The 11,017-nt window shown below is 30.4% G+C and overlaps 1 protein-coding gene across 1 annotated transcript in view; it reads right to left on the minus strand.

Moving 5' to 3' along the window:
- Positions 1-460, minus strand: part of LOC111504690 (uncharacterized) — a 62,487-nt gene extending 62,027 nt beyond the window's left edge. The window contains 1 exon segment of the mRNA XM_074180616.1: positions 328-460. Within this exon segment, the coding sequence (XP_074036717.1) occupies positions 328-426 (99 nt within the window). The 5' untranslated portion in view covers positions 427-460.
- Positions 461-11,017: the final 10,557 nt, after the last annotated feature.

Consider the following 11,017-nt stretch of genomic DNA (forward strand, 5'->3'; position numbering starts at 1 on the left):
TTTGTGATATTTAATGCTTGTGACCTGAGTTTGTGATTCGAAATAATATCGAAAAAACACAAAATTCACGTCAGTTGAGGAATATAATATTTACATAAACGTAGATTACGAAAAATTTCGGGAAATTATCGCAATTCGTATCAGTTCTGAGAAACAAATCTTTTTGAAAAGTTGAAATGAATATTTTATGATTCTTGATATAATATCTATCCATAATAATTTCTAAAAAGAATAATAGCGAGATATTAGAAGTATTATCTATCAAATGACCAAGTGAAGGAAAAGGAACAGTTTATAAGTGTCACAATCGATATCAGCCAAACTTACGTCAGTAGTAGCATCTTCCGAGGGCTTTATGGAAGTAAGTGCAAGCACAAGAAACAGTTTCACGAAAAACCAGTGTGTCGAAATACGAACGAAAAACATTTTTACATGCCAGTGCATCAATAGAAAGATCGCTTTGGGGACGAGAGAAATTCATTATGATTGCCACTAGAAAAATTTGTGTTCCATATGCTAATCTAATCACCTAATCGAACAAATATTCATGTTGAAGGTTTTATCGTTACTAATGAATTTATTCATCAATGTAATTATTTTATTCATTAAATGGAGTTTTATTTGTTAGCATCTGTAATTCCGCAATACTCTGGGATATAAAGTGTAATTGCTTAACCAAATTTGTCGTTTATTCTGATGAATTATTTGAAATACAGATTTTTTTTAAATAACAGTAGATTGTGCAAATTTTCAATACTGTATTGAACTTTTGAACAAAATGTATCGTTTCGTGTTCCTAAGCTGAAACTTTGGAAGCAGTATACTTTCCAAAGGAGACGTTGAGATTTGTAGAAAAGTATTAAATTAACTGAGTAACACAAAAGTGAAAAGATATTGTTATTTGTTTTGGATTTCAAAAGGAGTTTACATGAAGAGTATTTACCAACAAAAGTCACCTCAATAAGTGAAAGAGTTATTCAAATATATCTGATTCATAAAGAGGGGAATTTCAGAAGTGGTGAATCTATTCACGAGGTCGTCAAATTATAGAAAAACACGAAGTTTTCATGATGGTCTCTTGCAACCCAGTAAACATTGTATTTGTAAGCTGTCGGCCATAAAGTGATTTTTTCAATGAATCTGCAGATAGATTAAAACAGTTTCAACAATCATATTCGCAATAAGTTGATCAGAGACATTATTTAAAAATGATGTTAATCACCCCCTGACAAAAAAAAACGTATGCCGTCGCTGATCGTCGTGGACCATTGCGACTTGTCCAAGATCACCCTCAAGTCGACTTGCACTTGGCGATTGTCGCTTCGAGAAACTTCCAGAGCCTTTCCTATCGGTTTCTAGTGACTTCCATTACCATATATAAACACTAGCAATAAGCAGATCGATAAGTTTAGTTGAAGTTCGAAAGTGAAATAAAGTTGTGTTGAGTACAATTATTTCATAATGAATCAAATACTTTGATTCATCATAAAACGATCTATGTTGTACTATGTATTTGCCGATATGAACACATCGACAAACCTGGAATGTTACCTATATCTGATATAGGGAATAGGTTTGCTATGTATTTATGTGATTTGAACAAATAGTCTAAAGTCAATACTAACCCTACAAGTCATAAATTCAATATTCTACCACGTTATTCATGATTATTTTGAATTGTTTTAACATCCATTAAATGACCTGTCCAAAATTACTGAAAGCAATATTTTCCAACATCCCAAAGAGAAACATAAGGTTCATTTCATTTGCAATGATGTCACCTTTCGTGGTTCTCATGTTGTTTACCTATAGTCTAATCAACAAGTTCAAAAACATAAAAAATAGAGATAAAGGTCCTAAAAAGCGATAGCTCATTCGATTTGGAATCACCTCTAGAAAAATGTTTTCGACGGATTTTGGTGCAGGTAAAAAATTGCAATTGTTATTAACACAATTAGATAAAAAAAATTGTATTTAGTTTTTCGTTAATAACTTTCAATAAATAATATTTTTTTTTGTTTATTATAATACACTTATAATTATGTTACTTTTTTATATATTGCTGTTTTTATAATTTTTTTCTGCTTCAGAAAAAAAATATAACGTTGGTCAATATTTGTTCATAACAAATTGTTAAACTGATAAACAATTAAACAATGAATAAAAAAAAGCTGCCAAACTATTTAATAGTGTAAATTATGATTTTTACAAGCAAAATTATTTCTATAATGATTATTTAAATTATCGAAATATAAAATTAAGAAAAGGTATTTTTTTAATCATAATTATATTTAGACAACAAAATAGCAAAACAATTTTTCGAAAATATTGAATTTCTCTATTTGTTTAAAACAATTTAATAAACAAATTACGTACAAAATTCATATCCTATGTTAATAACTGCCATTGTTTGATGTGAAAACAGACATAGCCAAATATCAATTGAAAAAAAATTTGTATCAACAATTTTCAGATATTTCATTTTGCAATAGTTATAAAAAATCATAATTAACAAATTGATACATTTTTATGAATTTTTATCGCAGGATCGTATGAAGTATATATATCAAAAGGGCTCCACGAAGTTTAAAATTTATAGGCCAATTATTTACCTTCATCCCATTATTTATGCCAACGGAGATTGGGAAAAAATTTGTTAGTTAACAATTGAATAACTTTTTGAAAAATGTTGATAAAACTTTTTTTTCTACGGGACTCGATTCATTCAAGTGTTAAGAAGATACTCGAATTATTTCAAATTATCCAAATTGACATTTTATGTTATAAAAAATTATTTCTTTTGATAAACTCTCTTTAACGGCAGCGCGCGCATGCCGTAACAGCCGCGCGGAACCCTATTTTCAAAGTCAAATTAAAATTATAAATAATGGAGATAGAGTTTCGGGAGTTGAAACTTTTTTATCGGAAGTTTCCTCCTCTTCAACGAGCTTTTTTCAATATTGCTTAAATATTAATATTTTTTGAGTTATTAACGAAAAACTAAATACCATTTTTTTAAATCTTATTTTGTTGATAACAATTGCAATTTTTTACCTGCGAAAACATTTTTCTAGAGGTGATTCCGAATCGAATGAGCTATCGCTCATATTTTTAAGACCTTCAACTCTATTTTTCATGTTTTTGAACTTGTTGATTAGACTACGTATACTACTTATACTACTTACAACCCTGATTTTTGTATCAATGTATTTGAATTTGAGTGATGAGTTCTTTTGAAAGTGAATGATTTGAAGAGCAGCATTTACTAGAGTTGACTGTATTCAGCGGTAAAGTGAAAAGTGTTGCGAGATTAGTCAAAGCTGACCTTTTGCGAGTACTCACACACACGGAGGTGAATATCAGTGGCTCGGACTCTAATTGTCATTGTCTAAAAACTGTTAAAGGAAATGAAAAAATCAATGAATGGAAAATATAAATACTGAAATACCGGTACCGAAATATTCGGATGAGCTATTTGAAAAAAGAAAATATAATGAAAATCAGAATAAAATTTGAAAGAGTGAGATTCAACTAGCTAAGTTGTGGAGAAAACAAACTGAAATCAAAATGGATTGATAGATTCATAAAACAATAAGTGAAACGTCAATAATGTATGAACAATGAAAATGAAGTAATGAAGATGACTAATGAAATCGTATATACACCATGAGGGTCATAAAATAAAGGTTATCAGATGAGTTTTTGATCTTCCTCTTGAATATGATCACTTGGTGATCGAAACACGTGTCGAGGTGTTAAAATAACGGTTTGGTGTTGGGAAGAAACTTCAGTGATATTCATTACTACACCAAAGGTTCCAAACAGTGCATCACGAGACGAGTGTCGTTAGGTATCGAATTCTCAGTATTAGTAATCATCTATGGTTTCTACCTAATATTATTACTTAAAAGAAATTTCATTCCACATATTTGATTCCTAAATTTTCAAAATTATCTAAAAACCTATTGTCGTTTATCGGTCTCAACAATTTCAAACACTTCTCACTTATTCTATGGCCATTTTCGAGGCATGTTGAGTGACACAAGATCTTTCTGGTCTATGGCATCGAAAATGTGAAACTTGTTCCTTTTAGCGAGTTAATAACAACCGCCCAGTTTAACCAACATATGAACAAATGTACGAGCAGTTTCGGAAGCCACTTTTATGTTGAAAATTTAGACCAATACGTTGGTGTATTTTTATATATATTATGAGTCTTCAAATTTCTATTTTTTAAAATTTTCCCTAATTAACTCATCCCCACTTTTTGAAGTATATCTGTTACTTTCAACTCTTTCATTTATAACATGAGAGTACATCAATGGCAACCCATTGTTTTCTCTCATGGCTAATCTATTCATGAGTAGATTTGAAATGAAAAGGAGAGAAAGGTTGAATTACTGTTCACGGAGCTGATAGGTACCTAATGTATTTGCCATTTTTGACACGAATAGGGCTAAGATAGCGGATATTGTGTCTTTTCTCTGCAACAGATCCTATAACTTGAACGAATAACATTGAAAATAACTAAAGCAACCATTCTTCATTGTTAAGTCAACATGCAATTCCCGTTACAATCATGTATACTAAGATCTTGATACGACAAAATATGGAAATCTTCCAAAGGAAGGAAGGAAGTAATCAATTTCAAAATAAGTAACTATATACATAGATGTAGATCATGCATTCTACTTATGAGAAACCGATATTAGTTTAGAATTTCATGTATGTTAAATCTTATTTTGAAAATATAAGTTTTTAAAAATTATGTAACCCTTTCAATTTAAAAATTATTCATTTTGAAAATGGGCAAACAACTCTGAATTTCCCTGAGTTACAATTTGAACAGAAACTGACTTTATACATCTTCAATTATAACTTGAAAGGAACAGGAATCTGAACATAACTAACTATAAAATGTAACTAACTCATTCCGCCATGCAGAACGTTATTTATAGGAAAATAGTTGATGACATATTCTAAAATGAACAAAAGGAAACAAAGAAAATAAATGGTCTTTGTGTCGTCGTTTTACGAACTGTGCATCGCCAGATGTCGATTCAGCAAGTCAGTATTAACCTTGACCTTTTTTATCCATGTCACCTTGGTTATGAATAGGGAAGATCAATAAACAGCATATAACACCTCACATTACGTGAGGTCGATTTCTTTATCATCTGGAAATTTGTATCTGAGACTAGGTCTTTGTCTTGGAGAAATATTGGCTAGGGTTTTCAGCGGCCTGAAAGGCCTAAGTGATGACGATGAAGGGTAGCTTGAATATTCAATAGCTAGATTTTATCTGCGCTTTCTTCTGCATTTACAGGAAATGTACAAAATTATTGGTACCATAAAATGAATGTGATTGTAAAATAGGCAAACCATTTTTTTACGTAAGGTTGATTTATCTAATTGTCGAGAGTTTTTGAATAAGAATCCAATTTATGGTTGGCAATGTCCAAATCGTCGATGTTTGAGTCGCTTAGTTTCAGCGGCTCCAGCTTCGGAAGGCTCGATTTGTCGAAGATCTTTTTACAGCAATCATATGGGATTGGAACTGGAAAGGATCTATAAAAAGCATTTGACAATTCTGAAAATGTGGAATACGCTTGAGTTTTTTTTTATTTCAATAGTTGTACTACAATCAGTTTGGAGAGTCGCAGTGGAAGTGTTGTTAATTAATTCCGTTCTTGGGTTCTTCCCGAGGCAGTTCACAACTACTTGTAATGGTTCGGAAAGTATTATGTGCCATACATTTGTTTCAATTTTGTGCGCTTCAGAACTTTGGCTAAAGAAAAGAGAACTTTGACAGTTCATTGAAATGGTTTCTTGAACTGTTGAATATTTGGGTTCAAAAGGAAGATTAAACTGCTTAATCTTCCTCCTGAGCACTTGGTGATTGAAACAAGTGTCGAGTTATTAAATATAACGGTTTGGTATTGGGATAGAACTCCAGTAATATTCAGCAAGAATGATGTATTCAAAAATATTGTAAGGAATGAATGTATTACGATATTTAAAAATATTGTGATGAATGTTTTATTCAAAATCAATCTTACAATTTCCAGCATATTTTTTTAATTTATGATATTTTCTACTGCAAGAAATTGCAACAGTCACATTTTTTAGACACAAACCCCTTCAAATCGTTTTTTCAGTATTTATGTTTCTAGCAATCTCCATGTTTCATTGATTTAGCATATTTTTTATTAATGTGAACATAAAATCTTACATTTTTCATGTGATTTAGTGGACATTTCCATAAAGATATCTAAATTTCACATAGTTGGAAAAAATTTGAATTCGAGTTTTTTGTTTTCTGAAATTTCTGCGATTTGCAATAGTAATGTATTTTCCTTACATAATCAAAAAGGAGTGATTTCAACGAAAAAGAAACATACCAATTTTTTTAAAAACACAGATATTTTGGCGTGATAATTTTGTATTGAAAATTACGATGCTTTTTCGATATTTAATCAAAATAAGGGAAAAAAAATAGTATTTTGAATTCAAGAAATCACAGTGTATTTGGGACATGGAAAGATAAGTTTTCACTTATTCCATTTCCCGACCTTATATTATTCTTCCTTTCATTTTTGTCATATTTTGTTTTGTTTCCAATGGGTTTCATAATTCTATTTTTTGGTTTCAAAAATTATCGACACTGGCATGTCTTTTCAACCTGCTTAGCAATGTGGACCACATTTAGCAATTCACACAAATATATATCACAAAAATTTTTCTTATTTGTTATATACAGGGTGTAACATAAGTATGTTGAAATATCCAAGTATTCCTGAGACAATTGAAAAAAAAGTATATATGAATTTGTGTCTGAAAATGCTTCGTTTTAGAGATACGAGGTGTTGAAATTGAATTTTTTTGTTCGCTTTTTGAAAATAACTCTTGCAAAAAATAAGTTATTTGCACTAAATTCGGTACCCGTGGTTTTTTTGACGTGAGAAATCATAATTTCGTATTAATTTTCATGTAACCTCTAGAGGGCGCTGCGTACGCTGTCATTTTTTATTTCAAATTGCCTTTGACTTTATAAACTCCAAACTATGAATTTGTCAATTATTAGTTAAAAATGTGACAGCGAACTTCTATTTTTATAAACAAACTTTCATAGCCTACTCGATTTAATTAACTTAATTTGCAAGCGGGGAGTGACAACAATTATTGAAATCAAATTTGGCTATAAAGTAATATGCATCGATATAGAAAATTGTAAATATCTCGAAAACGATCACCTCCAGCGTTGTTGAGGAGGTGTACCTATTTTACTTGGAGAAAGTGTGGTAATTAGGTTTTTTCATGAAAACTCAATTTGAAATAAAAAATGATAGCGTACGCAGCGCCATTTACATGAAAATTAATACGAAATTATGATTTCTCACGTCAAAAAAACCCCGGGTACCGAATTTTGTGCAAATAACTTATTTTTGGCAAGAGTTATTTTCAAAAAGCGAACAAAACAATCCAATTTTAACACTCCGTATCTCCGAAACGAAGTTCATATAGATTTTTTTTTAAATTGTCTCAGGAATACTTGTCACTTGTCACTTGAATTATCAAAGTACGTATGTTACACCTTGTATATGTTTTGACTAGAAAAAGCAAGTTCATAACACATTGAAGGATAACTAATCATTTCACTTTCGCCTTTTTTAAAAAGATTTCAATAACTCTCGTATATAAGTTGTAAGTTTAGATTTCAGCAATTTCGGAGTTTATCGAGCAGCACATATAATAGACACATTTAATTTATTTTCTCTCTGCTGACGAATAAGAGCTGTTGTTGAACGTCTAAACGAGAACAAAACCGAGTCTAAAATGAATATGCGACCATGTGTTGAGGTAAACCTTTCTTCTAAATTACAGAGATCATAACGACGAAATGTATGGTAAATTGCAATTCTTCAAGCTCATTAAACAGTAATCGTCTAATTTGTTAGCATAAAAATACGTCCAAATTTTTATAATATCCAGTTAGATAAAATTATTATACAAGATGCTTCACACTTTCTGCTTTTTGAATAACGGCATTTTACTTTACACATCAATTAGCCATCTTTTCTGAAAACAATTTATGGTGTGAAACTACGAAATTGGCACTATCACGACTGAGAGGTTTGCGACATGTTTTCAGGTAAATCAATATCTGACATAAAATATTCGGTATCTTTATTCATGGCATGAAATCACGAAAAAAGTTTTGTTTTCGAAATATTCAAATTTGTCCTCTGGAAATTTTTTGAGATACAATTTATATCATTTATCTTTCATTGGATTCGTACAATTTTGAAATAATATCAATGAAAGTGATTTTAAAAATTTGAAACATCACAATGAATTGATATAAAATGTTTTCTATAATAATCAAGGTATTTGTTTTAAAAAAACTGTTTTTCCGTTAATCAGCTGTCGCCCCCATACGAACGACAACTCTCAGAAGTTGAGAAACTTGTGCTAGCTAAGGACTAACGAGGTCTTACCTTTTAACGTGTGATTCCTAACACGGTTGCAGAATCATCCCAGCTTCAACCAGATAAATTCTCTCGAGAAAAATATCTGGTCGAGGCGGGAATCGAACTCACGGTCTTCCGATCGTGAGTCGGGCGCACTACCACCGTGGCCAACTCCACAACGACAACATGGATTATAACAAATCATTTCTTAGAGCAGATCAAAAATGAAAAGTAACATTCATACCTAGTTTTCCTAAAAATTTGAAATATCTGTGAAGGAAAGAATACTTCTTGAAGTATTATTTCAAATAGTAATTAGTTGCAAACTGGAAGAAAACGTTCTCTCAAAACAACTACATTCATATGAACATTGAATTATACAAAAATAACTTTTTCCATTCAGTTTGTAATCCAAACATTGGTTATGGAACGAAATCAGATATCATTCGTAACAACGCTACACAAAATTATATATGAAAGAGTTATGATATAAAATTTCACATACATGAAACACTATCATCCTCAATGGCGAACTCCGAAGTTTCAGAATTAGACATTTGTCTTATTACCTCATCAGCACCAATCTGGATAACATTACAAGATGAAGCATCCAATCCATTTAGAACCCTATGACTTTATTATCATATAAAAGTAGCTGGTTCTAAAGTTTTCTTTCATTCAAAAATATTTAATTTCGCTATTTGTTTAAAACAATTTAATAAACAAATTATGTAAAAAATTCATATCCTGTGTTAATGACTGCCATTGTTCAATGTGATGTCAGACAAAGCTAAATATCAATTACAAAACAAATATCAACAATTTTCAGATATTTCATTTTGCAATAGTTTAAAATTTATAGGCCAATTATTTATTCCTTTATTTCCATTATTTATACCAACGCAGATTGGGAAAAAATTTATTAGTTAACAATTGAATAACTTTTTGAAAAATGGCGATTACATTTTTTTTCTACGGGACTTGATTCATTCAAGTGTTAAGAAGATACTAGTTTTTATTGAAATTTTTTAAATGACACTTTATGTTATAAAAAAATTATTTCTTTTGAAAAACTCTCTTTAACGGCAGCGCGCGCATGCCGTTAAAGTCGGGAGTCAGGACTTTTTTATCGGAAATTTCCTCCTCTTTAACGAGATTTTTTCAAAATTGCTTAAATATCAATATTTTTTGAGTTATTACCGAAAAACTAAATACAATTTTTTAAATCTTATTTTGTTAATAACAATTGCAATTTTTCACCTGCACCAAAATCCTTCAAAAACATTTTTATAGAAGTGATTCCGAATCGAATGAGCTATCGCTCATATTTTTAGGACCTTCATCTCTACTTTTCATGTGTTTGAACTTGTTGATTAGACTAATACTGAAGTCTGCTGAGAGTGAGTGCCTATTTGGTTATGAGAGATTTCGAGACGTCGATACTATCGTTCATCTTGAATATGCATGTTTCAAGTACCTATATGTCAATCCCATAAATGACATCTCACTTCTTACTCAGACTTCGTTCTTCAAAGGCAGTGGTGCACAGTGCATTCGTGATCAAACGGAGTACCACGTCTGCTACCTGATACTGAATCAAGGGTGATGTATGAATGAATGAATACGTTTATTTAGGAAATCCTAATATACATACAATAATAATATACAATAATAATAATAAATCAGTAAACAATAATAATATGTCCTTAACCAACAATAATAATAACTAATAACTAGAGTCATACATATGACTGTAACCTAACAATGTTGAGAAATAAAATAGAAAAGGAAATAAAATTCAAAATCAACTAACTTAGATAAGACTATACTAACAATTTAAAACATACTGATACATGATAATAAATGTTAAGGTTTAAGACTACTGATGTTCTGCATAATTGAGTCTTTTCCTACAAAATTGTGTTTGTTTTAATATAGTTGTTTAGTTTAGATTTAAATATATAAATACTTTCGCTTTGTTTTATGTCTCTTGGCAGCTTATTAAAATGGTTTAAACCTTTATAAAACAATATTTTCATTGAGCTGGTTAATCTGCATCTTGGCAAGTGAAAAAGATAACTATGTCTTGTCTCGTAGTTGTGAGTACTATCACGATAAATAATGAATTCATCAAAATAAGATGGTAACATATTATTAATAGTCTTAAAAATAAATATCATTGCTGATCTATAGAACCTTTCTTGTATTGATAACCATTGTAATGCGTCGAGCATAAACTTTATGCTTGTATAATGATTACATTTTAATATGACTCTCATTCCACGATTTTGTAGTTTTTGTAAAGTAGAAATTTTGTTTTGATCACACCCATATAGTAATGTACTACAATATTCGAAATGAGGCTGAATGATTGTGTTATATATAGTGACCTTGGAAGAAACTGACAAATGATAAGAGATTCGAGTAAAAAAGTAAAGTTTCTTTGATATTTTTTTAGTTATGTATTTGAAGTGTGCATTATAAGATAAACAGTTGACTAACATGAATCCCAGGTATTTGATTTCGGTTACAAATTCTATTTTTTC

The sequence above is a fragment of the Leptinotarsa decemlineata genome, unplaced genomic scaffold (assembly GCF_025532065.1).
Source record: "Leptinotarsa decemlineata unplaced genomic scaffold, Ldec_3_MD MMD2_tig00026299_RagTag_RagTag, whole genome shotgun sequence".
NCBI lineage: Eukaryota > Metazoa > Arthropoda > Insecta > Coleoptera > Chrysomelidae > Leptinotarsa > Leptinotarsa decemlineata.